At 40.5% G+C, this 24,665-nt stretch overlaps 1 protein-coding gene across 1 annotated transcript in view; it reads right to left on the bottom strand.

Annotated features, from left to right (window-relative positions):
- The window catches only part of BCAT1 (branched chain amino acid transaminase 1), a 46,192-nt gene that overhangs the window by 9,915 nt on the left and 11,612 nt on the right, over positions 1-24,665 (bottom strand). Inside the window, exons 2-6 of the mRNA XM_062570580.1 lie at positions 15,133-15,333; positions 11,805-11,915; positions 10,799-10,918; positions 7,424-7,587; positions 5,612-5,754 (exon numbers count right to left, since the gene is read on the bottom strand). Coding sequence (XP_062426564.1) covers positions 5,612-5,754; positions 7,424-7,587; positions 10,799-10,918; positions 11,805-11,915; positions 15,133-15,333 — 739 coding nt within the window. The remainder of the gene's footprint in view (positions 1-5,611; positions 5,755-7,423; positions 7,588-10,798; positions 10,919-11,804; positions 11,916-15,132; positions 15,334-24,665) is intronic.

Here is a 24,665-nt window from a genome sequence, read left to right as displayed (position 1 = left end):
TCACATTTTTTTGCTCTTTTCTCTTTCCAGTAAGAATCTATTATCTTTGTTGATCTTAAAAAGATATTATCCTGCTCATTAAATCCATAAACCATCGTGGTTTTTGATTTGTTTTTAACTAGGTGACATAAAAGAACAAGATACATATGTTCATGCTGTCATTCTGTTCCCCTTATTCCTCCCTGCAAATGATCACTGAACCCACAGTCCCAACGGAGTAAGTTGTCTCAAGAAAGTTTCTGTAAGTCTTGTGAAAATTGGCAGCTGGATAGAAGACAGAAAAATGCTATTTACCCTTGCATGGAGAGAGAGCAGGCTGAACTTAGCTGCTGAACACTCCATGACAACAGTCAACTAGATAATCAGTGCACAAACACTGCCTGCCGGCCAGCACATACACAGCCCCATTCTAATGACAGCATGGGCTCTCTCCAGCTCAGCAAGAGAGGACTTTCAGAGCTGCAGTTACATGGAGGAAAATGAGGATAATGAATGGAAACTATTCATTACATCTCCTACAGCAGAAACATCTGAAACAGCCTATATCTATTCTGCTTAGGGTTGACTAACCAGAAGTGGCTATTCCTGAACCTATCATAGATTTCTAAGCACAGCAATCTACTTCTTTCTCATACAGTCAGAACAACAGCTTTTCTTTTTTGGAGTCTGTCTAGCATCAAACACGAAGCTCTTCATTCCCAATTGTGAAGCCTGTCTGGTCTTAGTTCTGGCACAACTATCAGAAGAAGAGGACTTAAAAACTTTCATGAGTCTCAGGTCCCACCTGATTCTGAACACTGAAAACCTGGTGTTCTGCATTTGCTAACTTTGGACCGCTTAGACTCAGTCATATATGGGTACTCTCCTTCTTTTAACAGAAAACTTGAAATAATGTGGGCTTTAATACCACAGTTTGTGACAATGTACTGGATACTATTTTCTCTGGTGATTTTGCCACAAATATCGGCCTGGACCTGTTTAAGCTCAACAACATGTATTAACTGCTTTGGGATACTTTGAAAAGGTGCCAGGCCAGACCGGATGCCAAACAGCATTGAGTAGACAGAACATAGGAGTCTCAAAATGTTTTAAACAGCCTGCTGTTGCAGAATTTTGTCAAATGTACATATGATGCTTACCAGCCTGGGGCCACCTAAAGAACATCTGCTCCCCTTGGTACCCAGCAGAGATGATAATGCTATACAACACAGCATGCCAGCAAGCTCATTCCCTTTGTGAACTGATGCCAAACCTGGCTCCATACGACATCAGTGTGTCCATCTCCAGGAAAGCAGACTGTGAGCTCACAGATTCCAATTGCCTTCTGAACTACTTTGATAGGCTAAGAGCCCTAGCTTTTATAGTAGCAAAGAGGAGGAAAAAACATTTGAAAGAAAATTTCAGGGATTCTCTTCACTTGATTACTGTTATTATTTATTAAGGCACCTTCAATCCAATGCCAATTGCACCAGGTACTGTACAGGCATGTCCTAACAATCAGACTCTCTGAGAGACTTTTAAGGAATTGTTCGAATGAGGTTTTGCATTTTACTAAGCCTCTGTTTTTGTACACCTCTATTTATGAACACACAACAGATAACATTTCACTGATGGGATGCCTTCAGCACTTGTCAGATTATAACAATGCTGAAAAATTCACCAAAATATATTTTACAAAAATGGTAACAGACATAAATAAATTTCAGGATCAAGGAGAACCCAGGAAACCCTAATTTCACCATTATATCTGACTTCCTCTCCCAGTTTGTTATGCTCCTTTTTATCTCTTTCTCCTCATTTCTTCCCTCAGACTTTTCTTCTTACCTTTTCCTCATGCAATCACTCTCAGTCTTTGCCTTTTTTTCCAATTTACTTTGTTCAATTAGTTTTCCCTCCCTTCCTTCTTTTGTCACTTCATTCATCTGCTGCTCCCCTTCCATGCTCTTGCTACCAGTTTCTGTTACAACATAAGGTGCAATCAGTATTTTACTTGTAGTCTACCTGTACAACATACTCCCACACCACAAATGATCCTTCGTCTCCAGAACATTTTGCCTACTTGCCTGACATTTACCTGAAAGAAGTTTTTCAAGTATTTAACCTTATGTAAGCTGTTTGGAAATTGGCACTATTAATTCCCATTTTAATAACAGCATGCAAATATTAACTAATGCCTGTGGGGTATTCAAAATGCCTTAAGAGTAAAGCAAGAAACAGAGCCCAGATGGTTCCAAATCACTCTCAAGACACTGAATTTTTGGAAAATACACACAGATTTCATAGTCAACAACTTTCAAGTTGGCCATATGTTTAAATTTTAAGGCTTTCCACAAAGTCAAGTCTATATTCTATGCACAAGAACAGATATTATTAAAGGAAACAAGGGTTTCAATGTTAACAGCCTCTTGGGATTGTTACGTACTCTAAAGAGGCAGGTGGAAGGGACTTCAGGGTGATAAAAATTTTCACTTTGTGAACATAAACCACTCCTACCATTTGTCACTCTCCAGATTTGCACTTTTGAAAATAGCATTTCATGAATGAAATACCACCCTCCTTTACTTATGCAACAGCAGTGATCCAGATTTGGCCATATCATAATTCTCAGCACGAGCAGCAGCAGGGATAAAAGCCTAGCATATAGCATGTCATATCAGTTTACCACAGAATGAGTAGTTTCCTCCTTAACTCCCTCCTCAACGTTAGAAACAAGGTATATTTCCAGGTTTCTTCTGCTGTCCAAGACAAAAACATGACATGTTTAGTCATGATGCTTATGATATATAGGCTTTTAGGAGAAATTTTTTGTCACTGGAAGCATGGATGTCCGTTAGTCTAGACTTCACTGAGTTGTGTCTCTGGTTTGTTATAAACCAAGTAGAGCATGTTCACATAGCGCTCTGCAGCGACCTCTGAACACACAAAGAAGGGCATTTTCCTTTTTATTATGATCTGCAATTTATGCCTCACTATTTCTATGTTAGATCACTCTCAGCTACTGTATTTCCCTAACAAAACAAAACAAAAGCATAGCCTAAATATCCTTTGTGAAATGGCAGAATATAATGGCAAGCACATTCTAAATCCTACTGTAAGGCCATAGGCACGTATGTGATGGCACATGTTTAACCTTCTTGGTAACAAGAGCAATTCTTAACCAAAGTGACCACAAACTGAGCATTAACCAATACACTGGGAGATAACAGAGCGCTCCAGTGATGCTAATGACTATGTCGTGTGAAACGGCAGGTCTATCAGTATACAGTAGCTTGGGTGGCATGAATTACAAGTTGTTTGCTACCGCCACCTCACAATAGTACTATTCAATAGCGCACTGGTAACACAGTGATTGGCAGATCTTTGGAACAGTATGGTGCTGCAGCTGGACAATTCCAGTATATTCCTGGTTTAAGTACAATGAGAACACTGAATTCCAATTATGTCCCCCCTTCAGTGTCCTTTCCCTGGGCAGAAGGAACCAAAATCTATTTTCATGTCTCTCTAGTAAAGTTACAGAAGGAGTAAATTTGTCCATCTAGCTACACTGACAAATCCATTGCTGCTGCAACAACAATAACATTTTTCATATTTATAGTTTCATTCATGGAACTTCAAAGACTCATTCCACACTGAAGAATTATCATCGCTGATTTTGCAGAAGCAGTAAAGATTTCATACAAGAACAAGAAATGAAACTGAAAACAGGAATCAAGTATCTGGACTCCCATTACTGTGCCCTGAATATAAACACATCCAAAGCACACTGCTGTTCCCACAGAATGCTGCCACTGTACTGCAGCTAAGCACTGTAAGAAAAATGCCAATTTTCAAGCCTACCTATGGCACTATGATTAAATCATCAGTCTGAACTCTGCATTCTCTGCCATACACAAGTCAACAACACTTAATTTTTACAGAGTGCTGTGTGTGGGCCAGCACTCATGAAAGTCAAGGAACATCCTTCCATTCACTTCCATATACATTGGCTCAATTCTGTAAGGACGCAAACCCATGTACTTTTCTGAATCATTACTTAAATGCAGCTATCACTTCTTAATTATTGTGTATTTGCAGGTCCCTAGGGTGTTTCTGAGAAGCTTAACTAGCTGGCTGCTCATTAACTAGATTGTTTTCCACGCAACATATATATGATCATAGATGACTGCAGGTCCAAGGAGCAAAAAGTAGCTTTAAAAATGATAGTGTATCTTCAAAGCATCATGTCACCATAAGTGATATGGAAGGCTGACTGATGTGTTCTCCTCTCCCTCCATTGGACAGGACTTCAAATCCTTCAAAGGAAGAGCTGACTGCTTCATCAGTTGGATGCTGAAATACTTTTGGTCACATTTCAGGAACATATGGCCTGTAGGAAAGTGATGATGGGAACCACCCATGCTCAAAGCCACAGAGCGTGAAGTTACACAGCCATAAGGTGTCTTTAGTACCTCTGTACTGTTCTGACCCAATGCTTCCCTCCAGACCAAAGGTGCTGCCAGAGTTGACAGCAAACATACAGTGTGAACCCTTACATTGCCAGACCCTATCCATGTAAGCATGTGGACTGGCCCTGCAGATTAGCACGTTATGGGCAGGCAGTGCACACAGCTGCTCCAGGGTCTCCTCTTCTAGAATGGCATGACAAATAGTCACCTACTAGTTTTCAGATGTGAAGAGGCTTTCCCTTCGTTAAATAACTATCTTTAATTGAAGTTTATGATCTGCACCCTAATAATCATTTTGTGGATTATGAGCAGAAGTACCTGTGGATTATATCCTACTAACATGAAAAGTAAAAGCAATGCTAGTTGTCATTCTTTGGACCACAACGTAGCTTCTAGAGGCCTCATTCATAAAACACGAACACCTGCTTTGTTGTCACAGAATCATAGAATCAGTAAGGTTGGAAGGGACCTCTGGAGATCATCTAGTCCAACCTCCCCACTCAGCAGGGTCACCTAGAGCATGTTAGACAGGGTTGCGTCCAGGTGGGCCTTGAAGATCTCCAGAGAAGGAGACTCCACAACCTCTTTGGGCAACCTGCTCTATTGCTCCGTCACTCTCACAGGGAAGAAATTCCCCCTCACAGTCAGGCAGAACTTCCTGTGCTTCAATTTCTGCCCATTGCCTCTTGTCCTGTCACACGGGGCAACTGAAAAGAGTTTGTCCCTGTCCCCTTGACACCCTCCCTTCAAGTACTTGTACACATTGATAAGATCCCCCCCTCAGTCTTCTCTTCCCCAGGCTGAAGAGGCCAGGCTCTCGCAGCCGTTCCTTATAGGGCAGATGCTCCAGCCCTCTGATCATCTTCATAGCCCTAGGCTGGACTCTCTCCAGTAGTTCCATGTCTCTCTTGTCCTGGGGAGCCCAGAACCGGACACAGGACTCGAGATGAGACCTCACCAGGGCTGAGGAGAGGGGCACGATCACCTCCCTTCACCTGCTGGCAACACTCTTCCTAATGCACCCCAGGATACCATTGGCTTTCTTGGCCACAAGGGCACATTGCTGGCTCATGGTCAATCTGTCATCCACCAGCATTCCTAGGTCTAAACTGGACCTGTCCCAACTATCCACTCTGTTAGAGTCTTCATGTTTTGTGTTACTATACCTCCATCTTCATTTATCCAGTAGAGAAACAGATTCATTGTTCCAACTTCAGTTATTTGATGATCTTCTCCATAGAGCCACAGAACCTGTTGGCAACCTAATTCCAAGGCTTCTCGCTGGGCATAAATAGAAGAACCATAATTCCTTGCAGAAACAAAAGCAAAAACCAAACAGGTATGAGTATCTGGCTGGATATTTTCTTTCCACAACACATTTTCATTTTCTCATTTCTGCGTAAGATTCAGTGCACAAAAGCATCTCTGGCTTATGAGCAAGCAGTCTGCACAGTCACTGCTTGTCCCTGAGATATTCTCATTTTATTTTACTAGAATTTTACTAGATCGTTTTGTATCTACTAGCCTGAAATTTTGACAGTCTGAACAGCATTAACAGCTCAACCATATCCACCCAAATGGTGGATTAAAAATATCTTCTGTCCCATTTTTTTGGATGTTCTTTTTATTGCAACTGAACACTTTAGGAAAGTTTTTGTTTTTAAGTATATTTAGCAGTTGGAATCCTGGAGAGAGTGCATCAATTCCCATCTATCCCATGGCTTTAGAAAAGCAGAACAAAACTATCTACCTCATATTATATAGGTCAGATGAACAGATAGGTAGATAAACTTCTTGGAATACAAAATCACCAGTGATTTCTTTTCTAGTAAATGACATTTGCAGAACTAGTAGCTCTCCCGTTGCAGATGGACCTCAATGAACTCCATATCCTTGAGTAGCAACTGTTTCCCTAAAATGCTGCCTAAAGGGTGAACCCAACTAAATAATGTGTTTACTCTGTAGCCTCTCTAGGGGGAAAAAGTCCTTCAATCCTGATGTTCAACAACCATCAAAATTCCAAGTCAGCAGTTCCATTGCTGACCACACCAAAATTAAGCTCTCACTTCCAGGCCACAATTTCAAATAAAGTTTGTAGCAACTCTGAAGTATTCCTTTCTTCACAGCTTAAATATGAAGCATGCATAGGAAACAATTATTGTATTTGTAAAACCAAACAAATCCCACAAGTAGAGAGTAGAAGTCTCAAAATATCAGACTCAGTGAAGAAAAGGCGTGGTTTTTTTTGCCATTTTATTATTCTACTAGCTTGGTTGAACAGCACTTGACTGCTAACTTCATGCCTACAAAAGAAACTCTTAGGTAGAAGCAGTAAGCTTTGTTTAAACCATAGACCAGGTATGTATAATCTAGTCACTTGCTTAGCCATACCAAAGCTGCTTGTTCCAATCAAATCCTAAGCAGCTTCATTCTGACAACATCTCAAGTACTTGGACATGAACAATTGTTTTTCTGTCTAACCAGGGCTTCTGCCTGATTCAACAGAATACAGATTATGGTCAAGTCCACGTAGGTAATTGTCTAATGCTTTCCCTGGAACATTCATGTTCCTCAGGACAGTTTGCTAAGAAAGTTTAGCAGTCAATGCAGTGCATTGCCCAGTGGGCAGCAGGCCACTCTACGGAATGCTGCATCACAGAAGCGATAGTGTCAACTTCTGCAAGGGGAATGGCTAAAGTATTATACAGAAACCACCCAGCTCTAGTTCTCTGGCTTGAGATACTGCAGAAATCTCTCTCCAAATAGCTCACTTGGTAGTACTATCCAAACAGAAACAGGCATCTGAATTGTATACACATTCACAAAGCACAACTTTGAAATCTTTGTTACAGTACACTGTTTGCTCAGTTGCTACATGTAATACCTTTACATCTTATGCTGGATTAGACACTTTACTAAAGCAAAAAAAAAATCTCTTTGGTGAGTTCCATAAGAAATGCAGAATCAAGTTTTCCTACCCTCCCAGTTTGCAGTCTCCTGTTCCTCCTTTCCAGGCTCTTACATATTTTGGATCTGCCCATAAGGATATTGGATTAAAACTTCCACTTGCAAAGTAAGGGCCCACAGGACTCAGTATGACATAGAGTAGGGCTTTAGTTGGCTTCTTCACTCCAAGAGAAGGCTGAACATAGGAATACAAACAAAAGTTACTGATATACTTCACTCCAAACATCAGATGCTGCACAATCAGCTTCTGAAAAATTGGTTTCAGAGGAACTGCAGCAGAAGAGTGCTTTTACAGACAATGCGAAATGCTGCAAAGAAGGGGAAATATTTATATACCCTCCTATTTCCTCAAGCAACGTAGCAACTCTAATTTTACATACAATCACCACTTACAACTAGTTAATTCACCTGTGTATTATTTTAACCTTCTCAAATAATTTCAAACTTTAGAGAATTCAGAAGTTAGCTCAAGGACACGCTGGATATGAATTGTAACTGTATGAATTAATTATACCAGGAGTCTGCAAAGTCTTTTATTTATTTATTTTTTTCTTGTGCAAGGACCACCACTAGTAGTAGCAATGGTGAGGAACCACTGTCAGCTCTGTTAGCAGTTAGAATTGGCCAATACCAATTAGACCTGGCATTGGTAGAATCAGATAGTGGCTCTGTGCAAGGCCATATGTCAGTCTGAAATTATTTGCTTATTGAAAACGGTTCACATACTACAGCATAAAAAATAACCCTGAACGTATTGCTGTTTTTTTCTCTTCTTTGAGAGACAGCTTTTCTTACTTCAGGTCATCACTATCACCATGTGAAGATGGAGGTGAAAAGTTTGCCGCTAGTCAAAAGTCTGAATTCTGTGATAAGAGACTCTGCTTATCTATATAATTCTTGGTAAAGATCTAGACTGATGAGTTAACCAAACTAACCGGCTGCATGGAGGCAGCTACGTAATGTGATTTGCTAATAGCTGGAATCTTGTGTAATGGCTGCTGGGATGATGCAAACGTAGGTAGCTACATGCCACAAACAGCAGAATTACACTCCAATTTGTCTGTGTATAAGCAGTTTCTCAGTGCAGCTGCTGGGATGATGCAAACGTAGGTAGCTACATGCCACAAACAGCAGAATTACACTCCAATTTGTCTGTGTATAAGCAGTTTCTCAGTGCAGCATGTCAGTTTGGGCATTCACTGCTTAAGCAAAATAGATCAAAGAAGAGGCAAAGGGCAATGCCTCCTTCTCATGTGGGAAGGGAAGGAGATGTAAACTGTATTTTAGACCACATGTCTACTTAATGATTTTTTTTTTTTCTAGCCAGATGACAGACTCGGAGGGCTAATGCAGCTTCAGGAGACACAGAGAGCTTGAAAGACTTTGCTGAACTGAAATTTCTGGTTAACGTGTTGATAGTTTCCCCTAATAACCACTAGCTTTTTGCTCCAACTTGAAAAATCTCAGTGAAACTGAATGAAACCTGTCACTCTGGAGATTACTGAAGTTTCATTTCTATTTGCGAAGAGACTCTTTTTACGCCATCTAATATCATCTATGAGGTTTTCTGTGAAAAAGTATGGCCTTTGCCATTACTACTACCCAGAAAAGATCAGTACAAAAGGGCCCATGGAGTTGCAGTTTCCCAGCTGTCAGTATGTCGACATGAAGGGGAACTAACAGTCTGAATTGCTCATGATGAGTAGTAACCTTTCTCAGAAACCACTGAGTCATTTGAAGCATTACAATCCTAGGGAAACACTAAAATAAGAGGAAAAAATCATATGAGAAATAGTTACAAGCTCCTAGCACTACAAGCATTTTTCTTTCACAATTTTAAGGAGTAAGAGAAACAGTTCAAAAAAAGCATCCTAAGACTGGATCCTGCTTGCCTTGCTTAGGGTCAATTCATTAAAAAAAAAAAAAAGTCACTCTTGAGATTTTATATGCAACTGAATGAGTGAATGAGTTACTGCTTTCTCTCCCCTCAGCAAAACTAGTAATCTAAACAGCACAAGCTCATCCTTGCTATCCTGACTTAGGTTTTCACAAAACAACAACAACAAAAAACAAAACAAAAACAAAAACACCCAAATCCACAACCCACTGCACAAACAGCATGAAGCTAAACTGGGAGGCAGGAGGAGTTCCGTAATCATGAAACTACAGAACATTCAAATAAGTCTTCTCGAGATGGGGAGAAGGCTTTCCCCTATTTCTGTCTACCTTACTCTGTTTCTCTAAGAAGAGAAACATTAATTAACAAAGATCTTCATAGTTTTCCTGATTCTTCTACAATCATTCAAAAGATCATGCATTTGGGTTCCCTTTTTTGTGCAAATTCATCCAAAAATAGCAGAACAAGCTATCTGGTGACAATATATGACACAGAGTAAAGGTCAGATGGGTGGAATTTCTGAAAAACAACAATAGGAAAAAAATCCAGTATTAATACTTCACATTTACTATGTGGAAATCCTTTTACCTAAAAATCTGCAATTAATTTACAAATGTTAAATTAATGAAGTCTTAGAACACATGTGAAATCAATGAATACTATGGTAGGTATTGATGGATATGGTTATTGCAGGAAAGTGACTTTCCTGGTTGGGAACTACACATTATTTATCTTCTGTGTCCCATGCTCTACCATCACAGCTTTCTCTCTCACTACTGTCAAAAAAACCTTAAAATTTTAATTAAAATAAACTTCCTATTCTAATTCACTTTGTGAATACCTGATGCTTGATTTGCACCCATATGCAACTCACAGAATATACAAAAATACCTAGGTACTATGAAGTCTCTGCCAAGGTCAGGTTCATCCTGGTTTGAGAACAGATCAACACAAGAATTGATTTTTAATTCTGCTAAGAGTCTCTCTCAGAAACAGCCATTTTCATTTACTGGTAGAATCTTCTAGAATCCTCTCACTTAGGTCAGGATGGAGGTATGAAATGAAATAATGAAAATTACACACTAGATTTCTTTTCCCTCATCTTTTCTCTAAATTATTAACATTTTAAAGGATTTAAAATAAAAGATGAAAAGGATGTAAAATAGAAATATTTTAAAAACTTATCATGTCACAAATAACTATCAGTAAAGAAAGAAAAAAAATACTGTAATCACTTAGAAAATTAATTGAAACACTTTACATTCAATGATCTGACTGAATTTACATTCAATGTGTCCACTAGGTGGTGGTGTGGTCAACAAATTTGTGAAGTAGATCACCAGGTGATTAACTCAGAATTAAAAACACAAAAACAAATCATCCCTGAACAGTAATGCTATCATTTACTGGTTGCTGCTTATTTAACTTTATGAATAATGGTCTCATACTTAAATACACAAAAGCTAAGAGGAAAAAAATTGTTTCAAACCTCAGTTCCAATTAAAGTAGGACGGATATACAGGCTGGCAGTGGTTGAGTATGGTACCCACTCCTTTTCCACTTCCACAAGCTTCCGGATGCACTCTAACAGTTCATTCTCATCAAAACACTGGAAAGGAAAAGCAAAAGGAGAAATACAGCTTGAACGTTCTGTGGTCTTCATAGATCCACATCTTCAGAGAAACACTTTATCAGGAGGAGTAGTGATGACAGTCCATAGGGGTTCATAGTCATAGTTCATATGACTATAGCATCACCTTTGAATTCACTTCTCAAACTATTTAAGATCACACGTTCTTTGCCTCTGTGCCTTTCTATATAATAGTCTCAATGCCCTCCTGCTCTTACAAAGTTTCTTCCAGAGTTAAGAAAAAGCAGTGATTTACAGATTTAGCCTCCAAAGCATATGTAAAGAATTCCACGTGCACCCAACACCTTGACTTCCCAGGGCATGCTGACAGCTAGAGTACCACCTCTTTGGCAGAGAAGTATTCTGAGTAACGACTACAAGGCACTGGCCAAGTCTCCCAGATTTAATGAAAAGTTCTTACAGTAAAAAAGATAATAAATATTGGAGGAAATTTATTGGCTAATAAACGAGTGTGAGAAGCAGTGATGTTAGCAAGATCAAAAATGAAGGCATTTGGACACTAAATGGCTTAACTGAGGTGAGAAAAAGAAAAGCAACAGCTACAGCAATACAGCAATTTCATCAGCTGTTTGCATGCAAAGAGCAATACTCCTCCCCCTGAAACAGACCCTCTACATCAAAGGCAGTAGGGAGATGCTGGAGAAAGCAAAACTCTGTTGTTATTTAAAGAAAAAAATTCTAAGTTTCCTTCGCTGAGCAGGATCTCTAACAAGATTTAATAAAACTATTCAAGAGCTACAGTGTTTGATAAATATTATACTACAGTACAGTTTCAGAGATTTACACTCTAAAAATGAAGATACTCTCTGACATAAGGAGAATAAGATGTGTCTTGGTTACATACTGGCAGAGTTGCTCGTTTTGCCGATCGCACCATCCTCTCCATGTTAAGGCCTGGTCGGAACAGACGGATTTTGCCATCCACCCCTCTGTAAGCCTTCATTCCTTCGAACAACTAGGAAACCAAAAAGGGGGGTAGGGGAATGGGAAAAGAAATAGTAATTGAGGCAGGTTATCCCACGATGACCTGTGTAAAAATACAGTATGTCCTTTGGAAATACATGAACTTCACTTTCCTACCTTCCCTTCCTAACACTCATTCCTAGCATTGACTGTACTCAAAGCATTAATGCAAACTAGTCAATCCTTGCAGCACACTCCTGTGAAGTGCTATTTTCATGTTTTTATTACAGAGACAACCTGTCTATACTACAAATACATCTTGCTCTGTCAAGGGACTTACTGATAACATTTTTCTCATTATTTGGTTACAACAATTAAAATTTGTAGCATGTGTTTGACTTAACCTTTCCCTCATATCCTGACCAATATCTAAGGCTGAGCTGAAACATTATTCTCCCTTATGAAAAGACCTAGAGAATTTAATTAAATACGTAAATTATTTTTAGGGCTCTGTCCAAAACTCATTGTGGCAGGAAGCATAGAATAAGGTAATTAAGGGGAGTCTGTTGCAGCTCTTGCTGTAGTTCAAGCAAATTCTTGGTGCATCAGCCGTGCAGTAGAGGATAATGCATGAAAATGCTTTATCTATACTTTACAGAAAGCTTACACCAGACATAATTATCTGCAGGATCAGGATGACTGGTGCTGCTGTTCAATTTACTAGGAACCTCTATTGCCCCAGTGCCCTGCCAACAGAATGTTAGTGTCTTCTAACTGCAGAAAAACAACATATGTACACAAAATATTCACAGTAATTTTCAGTTATAGATTGATAATTTCTAGTTATAGTTATAGATACATACAGGTATTATATAAGCCTAGATTACTATATGAATATATACATATGTTAAGTACTAAATTTTATTTATGCCTACACACAGAACTTGGATTTTTAAAATCCATTTTCTAAAGTATTTCTTCGTACATTAAGCACAAATTCCATGAATTTAACTGCATTGCTTCTGTCAGTCTCCTTCGAATCCTTTTGTTTTGTTTTGTTTTTTTAAAAAGCTGGCAATATATTCTCTGTGATCGGAAGACAACATACAAAGGTTTTTGATTAAGGAAAAGGAATCCAGTATTTGTAAGTAATTTTTATAGAATACTAAAGGCATCATTATTATTAAATTATACATCTTCCCATAAGGATTAGCAAAATACAAAGTTTAAAAAGCTTTCATACAGTCCCATGACAGAGCTAGGTCCTTCCCACAAGACAAATTTTAATTGAGTTGTAACTGGGTTGCAGCAATCTAGATATTTTTTGTTAGGCTACATACCCACTACATAGCAGAACCAGAATTAGAACTCAGAACTTTTTGCCCTAAAATTTCTCTTAATTCCATGACAATGCCAGCCTTATTAAAAACTTGTGCAAAGTATTGAGAACAAAACTGTTCCCAAGATAGGCACTTGTAGATACAAAATGCATCTTTAATAAGCAATGGCATAGCTAATGATTTGTAATGATACAAATGATACTTTGATAAGATTTGTATTGGGCCAGATACTAAGCAATATCACATTTCTGTAATGCTATTTGTTCTTATCACAGAAAAGTTGTCCCCCACCCCTTCTCCCAACACATTTACAGAACTTTTAATGAGAGGGAAGAGGAAAGAATGTTACTACTAAGTACTGACCAATGATTTGACAAAAGCAAGAATCATATCATTACTGAAACACAAAGCCTTCTGAAGCCATTAAATCTTCTTCTCCAAAAATAAGTACTTTTAACCTTCAGGAGCTCAATAAACCTTTCACTAATTAAACAGGGAGACAGTGATGTGTTCCAGAAATGCTCAACTTGAATAACAGAAACTACTGTGATTGCTTGATGGTTGGTTGCTACAGTGGTGTGCAAACACTATTATCTGACATTTGTACATCACAGGAGCTGGATCTGGAGTTCAGCAGATCCAAGCTATCACACTGCATCATGAAGGACAAGGAGAAAGGGGAGGGAATGCCAAATTCATCATTTTTATTATACCCACTGTGTATTCATTGAGCCACAGCATTGGCACCAGATTCTCCTCTGTCTGTCCTCTTGGCTAGAGGAAACGTGATGCAATAAGGGTAAAAGAATAAAAAAAATGGAAAAAATAAGAGCATGTTCATATTAGCAATGATCTCAGAGAGGGCCAGAGGCCAAGCACTAAAGCAACATATTACTATGAGGAAATACAGATTTGGGACTCCAGCGTGGTTTCTTGCTCCTTGGGCAGATCAAGTGCTGCAGGCCGAGTCACAGGGGCCTGTTGTCATTTAGGTCACAGGTCCTCTGGAGGTAAGGTGACTAGATGGGAAAAAATCAGCAACAACAAAAATGGTGCAGGCAGGAGCCCAGGGACAGAGGGGGGGTAAAAAGAGAAAAAAATATATAAAAAAGGTGCAAGCAACTCCACTAACTTCAGTGAAGTCACTCCAACCTCTTCGAGAGTGGGAGGAGAAGCAGGCCTCCATTGCTACCGTATGCTCCCAGGTGGTTCAGTGCGCCCTGCTGAGGCTCTCTCATAGATGCAAATATAGCCGAAGCTATTGTGTCTAGGGACACAAAAGGCAGTTTTAGATAGTAAGCAGCTAAGCACGGAAACTGTTAACCACGCTGGTTTCCAACTTAACACTTCACTTTCCAAAGTTCCTTGCTGAACATTCTCTGCTCCATTACACCTGTATGTGCTCAATGCCTCAGATCTAATCTGGAGGTCTCTGGACTCACTTGGAGCTGCAAACAAGTATCTGTTTAGTCTGTCCTGCAATAAAAACTATAAACCTTTAAAGTAAATTATAATAAATTTCACAAAGTGCATATTCAGTTCCAAAATTAAAACTATCCTTAGAGTCTCACACAATCTTATCCAGTACTTCATTAAGTTACATCAGTGACAGTAATTGAACTGACCCACTGTCAGTGAACTAGAATGCTTTCTAAAATTAATTCATCACAACACAAAAAATGGGCTCTACCTTACTGGGCTACAAAGTAAAGTGTGCTGGAACCCATGGACCAGAGCTGATTTTGAGTTACACCAACATAAACATAGCCTATTGTAAATAAAGAAGTTATTCTAGAATGACATCAGTTAAAAAAACATAACTAAATACTAACAAAGTTAAGACAGTAATAGTCCTTATATAACACAATGCTATAGTTTCGAGAGCTAATGAAACAAAATAAATGGTTTCTGAGACTCTTTAGTACTCACTTCTATAGCATAATGCAGAGAAGAGGAGGCTGGATGCAATGAAAGGTTCTCAAGTGGCTTAATATAAGGCTTCTCCCATCCTGAAGCCAAGGACCATTCAATTGTCAGCATATTATCAGTGAACACAGTCCCAAATACCAAACCACTGGGGTCTGGTTTTTCCTTGAGAGTTGTAGCTGGGGTGATAATCAAGTCTGAAGCCTGAGGGGACATAAAGCCAAAAATGAAGTGTATGAAAATAATTAATTCAGACTGAATTAATAATGATTCTACATTAGTGAACATAGACAAATACAGAATTTTATCTGCAGGGATACTTAACCGTCAGAGTGGTTAAAAGTAGCTATGTCTAAGTAGCAGGCAAAGCGTTTATACTTCTGTGTATGCACACATACATGTAGTGCTTCTTAGAGCAGAAGTATTTAGCATATTTTGAAGTATTGCTACGAGGGGGAAGCAAAACAAGGCAACAAAACAGAAAATTAGCAGATGACAATTTTTTGGACGTTTAGATTAATGCGAATGGTTACATCTGTACAAGTTCCAGAAACTTCTGATTGCTGTATCTCAGAACATAAATTGATCATCAGCCAGCATACGAAACAAATCCCCCTCAAAACTAAGCAGGTAAGTTGCACTGAGTTTCTTTTAACACATAGAACCAGTGTGAGAGATCAAAATAAGTGGTCAGCAGATTACTTGGGTCACATTAGTTTGTTCCTTCACATTTGTATTTTCCTAGAAAGATCCCATTAGGACAAGGAAGGCTAAAGGTTTCCCTGCATGATTAACTGTGCCATGCAAGGGCTTTCTCATACAAGCCGTAACTGGCTGCAGAGAAGTATCATGTTTTTTTCGTATGTGAATTACGGTAAAGAAGAGCAGGGGAGGAAGGAAAGCAGGATCTGTGAAGTGTCACTCCCCCATTACATTACATACAGACAGGGACAAAACAACTAGAGAAGGCAGTAAAATCAGCAAGGTCTTGATATGTTCTCTCCCTTCTCTTTTTATGTCATCTGAACATTTACGCTAGGCTGGTCATTGAGGCGAGGAAGGAAGACTTCAAGAGACAATTCCATTCTAGGCTGCATTTTCTCTCCTAACCTGACTCAGAAAGCACTGCTCATTATTACAGAGTGAAATCTCACTCTTCCACCCTTGGGTACATATAGAGCAGACTAAAATGTAGCTACTTCAGGCTTTTCAGTTCAAATAATTTGCATGTGCACTTAAGAAGGAGGTTCTGCAAGAGGCACCGCTAACGTTGACTTTTCATACTCAGCACACATTTTGCACAAAATTAGTTTTGAGGTTTTGAGAATTTACCCCACCTCCATCTCTGTAAACAACCTGATTTTCAAGATGTCTTTAATGAACAGTGGCCTATTTTTACTGTTATTTTTTACTTAATAGCTTAGATGTGAAATTAACTGAGAGCTGGAGCACATGAATAGCTAAAAGCTTGTTTTAAACAATCTCCAATTATAGGTCTTGTCTAGATACTACAGTGCATTAGCTTGGTTGTACTAATACATAAGCTGATGAAAAAAACAATTACTCTTCTTAACTCTTTAGAGTACCCTTTATCCTGCTAGCAGTGAATGCTCCAATGGGAAATGCACTATTAAAGATGTACTGAAAATAAAAATGAATTTTACCTAACAACCTCTTATCATGCACTTTGAAAAAAAAAAGGTAACACAGAAAAGCATGCATCGAAATAAAAGCAAGAAAACAGTGCTAGCAATTAGCCACATTCTAAGACTTAGTTCAAGAAAACACTTAGGTGAGAGTAAGACATCAGTGGGACTTACAATGCAGAACACAATTATGTATGGCTTTAGCTCAAGACAGAGATGTTTGAATCAGAGTTTCTAAGAATTCTTATTGACAGTGATAGTAACAGCCCTCCCTGAAGTTAATGATTCTGTCTCATCTCAGGCCATTTTCATTAAGATAATTATCTTTAGAGTAAACTGGCTTGGACATCAGAAATATCATATAGAGTCTTTTCCTGTATGTCTCCTATCAACCTGCTAATTTCTGCCCGTGTTTGCCACTTCCTTCCTCAGTTGTGGTAACACAGCTAGTTGAAAGCACTGTAAGAACTACAAGCCCGAGGGCTATAGAACAGTTCACTCTCTAAGCTCATTTGAGTTAACAAACAATATTTATTCTAAGGATAGGGAATGATTTTAACCTGGCTCATCTCACAGTTACATGAACAGAGGTAGCAGTGAGCTACAGCCGCAATGGAAGAAATGTGCCCCCATGGGAGCATGTGGGGATTCCTTGATCCAGTTTTGCCACCAAATTTTTTCCCCAGCCTTGGAGACTGGGGGTTCGAAAGACCCCTGGGCGGAGTAACAATGTTTCTGTCATTCAGTAGGGCATTTAGTAAAATTATGTCGCTCAAATACAGTCACACTGTTATGCTCTAATGCCTAATGCTGGGAGTGTCCCAGATTGAAAGTCACTCCTACACTGGCTCATTAAAGACAGGGGATTGGGCCAATCAGTCTCACCCGCAAGTTCAATAAAGGGGTACTCCTGTGCAATGGGCAGCCACAAACAGCAGTACACGTGGCCCAAAGCAATAGCCCACACTCCTTAGTTCACATCTGTCCCAAAGACTGGTGACCTTCTGCAGGCATAAACAGAAATCACCAGACAGGGTTTCAGACTTTGCCAGCTGAACGCATAAAGGCAGCATAAAGAGAGGCAGCTATGATGGTTGTCCTGAAAGGAAACAAAGAGCTTCCTGAGCACAGAGCTTCCTGGAGCTGCGCACTCTGAACAGGAGGCCTGCCTGCCATTTCTCAGTTTCTTCAGCATTTAGGAAAATTGGCTTTTGTTCAGGTATTTGGAAAACATCTGACCTGCCAACATCAGATGCAACACCTGACTCGTAACTCTTCCTTCTAATAACTCTAAGGACACCCAGCAAAAGGCTTCAAATATTCACCTAGCAAAAGGCCTCAAGTATTGGTTAAACTGCATAGGCAGGACAATAGTCATTATATAGGCAAGAAGGCAGTTTTACTGATTACTGTAATTCTGACAAATCCTGTTAAACTTGCATTCATGTTTTTGGCACTATTACTATTACTGTTGCCTACTTTTTCCTTAAGGCTCTTTATTTATTCTATTGTACTTCTTCCCTTCTCTTTATCAATCAGTAAGTGCAATACGTTGACAACATACAGAATCAGCTGAATCTTTCAGAATCCCAACACTTTTTAAGGCAGGACACCACCAAGTACTGTAATATGTTGAATTTTTTTGTCAGGAGTTAGTGGGGTCTTGGAAAACCCATCCTTAGGATACTCCCACTCCCAACGTGCCTGCAGCACAAAGCACTGCCAGCAACCTCAACCTCTTTTACATCTCTGAGCAATAAGACCCCCTACACAGCTCCTTATTTGGATGAGAGATGCCCTCCTCCACCTCCTACCCCCCTGCCCTTGGCTTAACATGCCCAGAAATTCTGCCCCACCAGAATTTCTTGTGCTGCTCAGGCAACACTGGTGGGAGGGAAAACAGACACAGCAGGACCCACAAAAAGAGTGTGGAGCAAGGCCAGGTAACTAATACCAGAAGTACTGATTAAGTATCAGCGCCTATCACTTTCAGCATCACTTAACGTTGAAAAAATATCACACTAATACCATGGTATCACCTGTGACCTTTATAAATGGCAATCTATTTCTTTGCTTTGTCAACATGGCTTCAACCCTGAAAGCAGCATTAAGCATGCATTAGGGATTAGCATTAACACCCATCCACATCCCCGCTGTTCGTACTGACAGTACAAAGGGCAGTTTTCAGCTAGGTTTGTGTTTTGCCTGCTCTGTTTATGAACACACTCTCAAGCACTTTCTGACACTGTTGCCTAATAAAGCCATTAAACTGGAAACAAAACTGGGAAATAAAAGGACAAAAGGGAGGTGAAGAAAGAAGCAGACATGGCACACAGTTTATGCAATAAACAAATGCAGCTATTTGGCCCTTGTTCCCAAAGCAGAATGACAAAGACTTAGTGTAGTGCAGTGTTACAAAATGCCTTGACAATCACCATTAACCAGCTGGCTTCCCCACCACCCCCTTGCAGGACAATCTGTTTCTTCCTACTTCTTGTAAGAGTTCCCAGAGCTGGGACCTATGCATATACGTCTTGTATGTCCTGTACTGCCGTGAGACTGGAAGTTTGCCAGACTGGGGATAACACTACTCCTGCAAGTAGCTACTATCTCAACCACACTCACTTTCTTCCAGTAGCTCCTTATCTGAAAGTACCTACTGATTCCAACACAACTTCTTCCAGATTGAAGATTTACTGATCCCAAGCAAAGAGGACACAATGTGACTTTCTGGAACTAAAATTTATCATTTGATCAAAACAGATCTTGTAAATTATAAACCAAGTCAAATTAAAAGTGATATGCTGCTAAGTATTTCTAACCAAAGCTGCAGTAAGACATTTTGGTCCCTACAGCCAGGATGGCAGTTCAGTGCTTATTCTACTCTTTCCTTGCAATATCCCTAAGCACATTTGGAGCTAGCAGTAGCCTCAGTCCAGAGCTGTTACTCTCACTGCTACCCTCCTACTTTTCTCATTTGATGTTTTCCAGAGAGAGCAGTTTGGGGGAAGTGTCGTCGGTGAATGCATCTCCTATCCTACTCTTTCCCTCAAATTTTGCCGATGTCTTCCTCTGCTGATCCTTGCCTACTAGGTTATTTTCATTGCACTGGAACTACTAGGCCATAAGCAGTAGGTTGAGCAGCTGTAACAGGTGTAATTCTTTTGACATACCCAGACTTTTCTCAACACTGAACTGGGCCAAGCATTTCTATTGATGTTTCTATCTATGGTTGAGTATATACAGAACTGGCAACCTCAGCTGTAAAACAACTTACAAATTACAAAACCATAACAAGTTTCAGCAGAGATCCTCAAAACATTAACCTAAACCGAATGAGAGTATATATTATGATAAAATAATTAACCTCCCTGACTTCTAGCCAAGGTGGTTCATTCAAGATCACAAAGCAGGAAACTGCAATTATTCTTTTTTATCATGTATGCTGAGTTTTTAAGCTTATTCTAGGAATGATCAGGCCTCCTGATGCAATAACAGACATGAAAGCATAAGTAAAATTGAATAATCCGTTTTGCCCTTGCACTTTTGAGCTGCAAAATATGATTGCTCCAGCAGAATAAGTTTTCAGGAGGAGACAGATTACAAAGAAGGTGAGGAATTGCTGCAGAGGGGAAAGGTACAAAGGTGAAGCCAGCAGGTGCTGGACTGAACAAGGCTGGGACTAAACAGAGTGGTTTTGAGGAGGGTTCTAGGGATGATGATGTTTCTTTCCTGCCCTTTGGTCCTTCTGATGAGAGGCTGTGGAACCCTCCTGAGTGCTCTTGGGCCCTCTCCATCACACCCACCCTTACCTTAGGAATGGCTATTCCTTGCGCAGGAGCAGCTACTTTCTTCCCGCAACACCTTCCACCTGACCTCCTAAACCTGAGGCTCTTGCTGTATGATAGGCTGAGGAGAAGGGGTTTGCTCTGCCAAGGAGAAGCAGTAGTATGGGACTAGGCTGGAGAGGAAGGCTTGCTAATTCATCTTTGGAAGCTGAAATCTCTTGACAAGTTTATTTGGCCTTGCAGCTCTCACTGTATGGGCAGCAGTACAGCAGGGACAATGAGCAAAATAGCACCTTTCTCCTGCTGCTTGTTCAGCCCCTTCTCTTTCCAGGCCCTTGCTGGTGGCAAGGGATGGCCCCTGTTTTCTTGCTGACATAAGCAGTGCTCCCAGCTGGCTGAGGAAGGTTGTCCATTACACGTTCCAGGCCAGCAGCCACATACGGCAGGGTTCAGGCTACTATTTGCTGCACATAATCGCTCCTGCAGTGCAGCTACTACAAACAGCCCACAGGGATCTGCAATCTGATCCAAGAAGAGCCTTCACCACGTGGTCCTGCTTTCTGCAGGCTGATGTAGTGCATCATGCTTAACAACAGCTACTACTGCACAAACCAACATGGCTTATGCCAAACTATTGCCAGACTCAGAGAGGTGTCAGGAATGACAGGCCAACTCCTCCATCACTGGCATCAGAGCAGAAAGCAGCAGGCTGGGTTGTACAACTACAACCAAGGTGGAAAAAGGTTACAGGAGCTGTGTGTGATTTTACAGCAACTAGTCCTTTTCTCCTCTACTGGGGCAAAATAAGCAGTCACCTGCTCTGCCTATTGCTAAATTCTGCCTTAGAAATAGAAATGCTGAATACTGGTCTACTGGATGCAACCAAATCCTGCCTTAGAAATTGAAATGCTCAATATTCGTCCACTGGATGCAACCAAATTCTGCCTTAGAAGTAGAAATGCTGAATACTGGTCCACTGGATGCAACCAAACTCTGCCTTTTCTAACAGGGTTTATTTTTGTCTTGTTTGCTAACTAACCTCTTACCTCTATCCTCTAATCACTAGTTGACACCAAAGCTGCATGACCTATTTGAGTGAGGAGATTTGTGTTCTACTCGTGACTGTGGGCAAACCATTCCTCTGTGCTCTTCTCCCCACCTTTACTTTCTTTGGAACAGACTGCAAGAGTCCTATACATAAAGTGATGGCCTAAGCCAAAATGGCTCTGATGACAATAATAAGAATGTTTACAGTAGAAATAGTAAGAACAATAGAATTGTATCTATTCAAAATGGAATTATAAGAGGCGCTGAGATAAATTCTTATAAATTTATCACTAGCTTGTAAGTAGAAAAAATAACATCAAGATAGTTTATAATCCCTTTACAGTCAATACTATTTTAAATTTACAGCACAGCCTGAGGCTTAGAATGGAAAGTAAGCCAAGATGTAGTAAGATTTGAGCAGGAAGAAAATTCTAATCCTCCTACTGGATAAAAACTGAGAAACAAAACATAACAAAGCATCTTCTACCCAAAGGAGAATACACAGAAATTTTTCAACATAAAGCTTCCCCAAGAATTGATCTAGTAATATTTATTAGCACAAGTATTTGAAGTGGTGCCTGGAAACTGTATCAGGTTGACTGCATGGTGGGTAATAAAACACAGAACAGGTAACAAAGCAAAAGGGAGTGAGGGCTCTGGATCAGTTGCATATCAATCACGAAAGTGCAGAAGACAGGCCTGGAAGGACTGTCTAGCCCATACCCTGCAATGCATTTATCTAATCATTCATAACAGATGTTTATCAAACATACCAAACAAATATTTGTCAAATCAAAGAGTGAGCTTCTACCATGACCATCTGCAGACAATGAGAAGAAAAGGAAGAGGGAACAGCATTTTCTCTGGCTTCTTTAACCTTTCCCCTGACCTGATGGATGCTCCACTCTGCTCAGGTAATACTTGTTTTGGAGAGGTAAACAGGGAGGTAAACCTGATGTCCAGCAAGACAGCAAAAAAGTGTTTGGAACTGATAGAAATTTCTTCCCTTAGAGGCTGAGCAGCGTGCCTAGAGCAGCAAATGCAGCCTGAAGCAGTCAAAATGCACCAGAAGGGAAAATCAACATGTTAGAGAGTTACAGTCTGGCCAGCCAGTAACATAAGTATTGAATAAACTGGTCTTACCCTACAAAATGTTCAAGCACATGGATAATGCATAATGTCATTGATTTCAATGGCACTAACTGAATTTTCAAAGTTAATCATCTGTACTCAAATGATGCCCTGCACCAACTCATACTGATTCAACCCAAAGCTCACTTAAGTTAGTAGAGACCTCTTCCTCCACCCTTTGAGGAAATTCAGATTATAAAGGCGGCAAAACTACCAGAACCTTTACAGCCTCACCTACTTTTACTGCTGCAAGAAACATAAATGAACTAATAATCCCTTTAGTTTGTCCCTTTATTATTATTCTCTTTCTCCTCTGATAAAAGTTTCAAAGGATTTTTTTAAAGTTAATAAAGATGAGGGAAAGGGATTCCTAGAGATATTTAGGAAAAGCTCTACCTGATATTACGAAATTCTTAAGGAATCATTTATCTGATTTTAAGAGAGCCAGTCTCCTCTTCTCCAGCTAATGGGATCTTCAGATCTATTACACAGTAATTGAGCACAGCTAACAGAGGTAGCAAACATATGCAGCAGTTCCTGCAGAAGGAGTGCAATTAGGTGCAAGAGGACATCCTTCTTTTTTTCTAGTCCTAGGAGTGCCAACTTTCACAGACATGGTTATACCTCACTGTAAAGCACATCTTCCTGTAGCTGCTGGAATTGCTGCATTAGGCGTGTTGGAAGATTCAACGCAGACAGACCTTCTTACAGCAGATGCTGCCCTACAGGTCTCAGGCTGCAGGGAGTGCTTGGAGCCTCTCTAGAAGGCCTGGACTGATGGGACCACCCTCCTGCAAGAGGTGTGCTGTTGTTGAGGATTTGTGTGGTCAAGTCAAGGAGCTGCAGGATGAAGTCAGCAGACTGCGAAGCATCCAAGAAAGTGAGCAGGAGACAGACTGGGCATTCCTGGAGACTGTACCTCTCCAGGAGTCCCAATCCCCTGCAGCAGGGGAGCTGCCAGAAGGCTCTGTGCATAGTGAAATAGTACAGCACAGCGCTGTAGAAGAAGGCTGGAAACTAGCTGCTTCTGGTAGAAGAAGAAAGGCCCCTATTCCTCCTGTACACTTGGACTTACAGTTTATGCCCTCCAGGATGAGGAGGACCCGGACCTGACTTCAAAGGAAGCAACTGGGCCATCAGACCCCGTGCCTTGCATGAATGCTCAGAAGAGGCGAGGAGTGGTTGTTGTGGATGATTCCATGCTGCAAGGGACAGAGGAGCCTATCTGCAGACCTGACCTCTCCTCTAGAGAGGTCTGCTGCCTGCCAGGGGCATGGATACAAGGTGTGACTGAAAGGATGCCAAGGCTTGTCTGCTCATCAGACTACTACCCTCTGCTGCTCTTTCACGTGGATGCTAATGATACGGAGAGCAAATAGGAAACAATCAAACAAGACCTCAGGGCTTTGGGTATGGTGGTCAAGGGTCTGGGAGCCCAGGTGGTCTTCTCATCGGTCCTGCCAATTAGGGAGAAGGATAGGAGGAGAAGTAGATGGATTTTCCAAATTAACAACTGGCTGCACTGCTGGTGTGGGCAACAGTGTTTTGGTTTCTGTGATCATGGGACATTGTTTGAAGATCAGCAACTGGTGAGGAGAGATGGGATTCACCTTACTAAGTGCAGCACATGTGTCTTTGCCAACAGGTTGGCCAGCCTGGTAAAGAGGGCTTTAAACTGGGTAGGAAAGGGGAAGGGGAGAGTCATAGAGAGAGGGTAGTCAATAAAACACATCTCGGGTTGGGAGGCCTCCAACGGCTGCATGCAGCTGGGGATGTGCATGTGGGACGTGGCTATGGGGGACCCCCTTGCATCCCTCCTGGGAAACCTGCATATATGACTCCTTCTCTGAAATGCCTGTACACCAATGCACACAGCATGGGGAATAAATAGGAGGAACACGAGATCTGGGTGAGGTTGCAGGGC

Source organism: Rhea pennata, chromosome 1 (genome assembly GCF_028389875.1).
Source record: "Rhea pennata isolate bPtePen1 chromosome 1, bPtePen1.pri, whole genome shotgun sequence".
NCBI classification, from domain to species: Eukaryota; Metazoa; Chordata; class Aves; order Rheiformes; family Rheidae; genus Rhea; species Rhea pennata.
The sequence above is the reverse complement of the archived record's forward strand: the minus strand, read 5'-3'. Positions and strand labels throughout refer to the sequence as shown.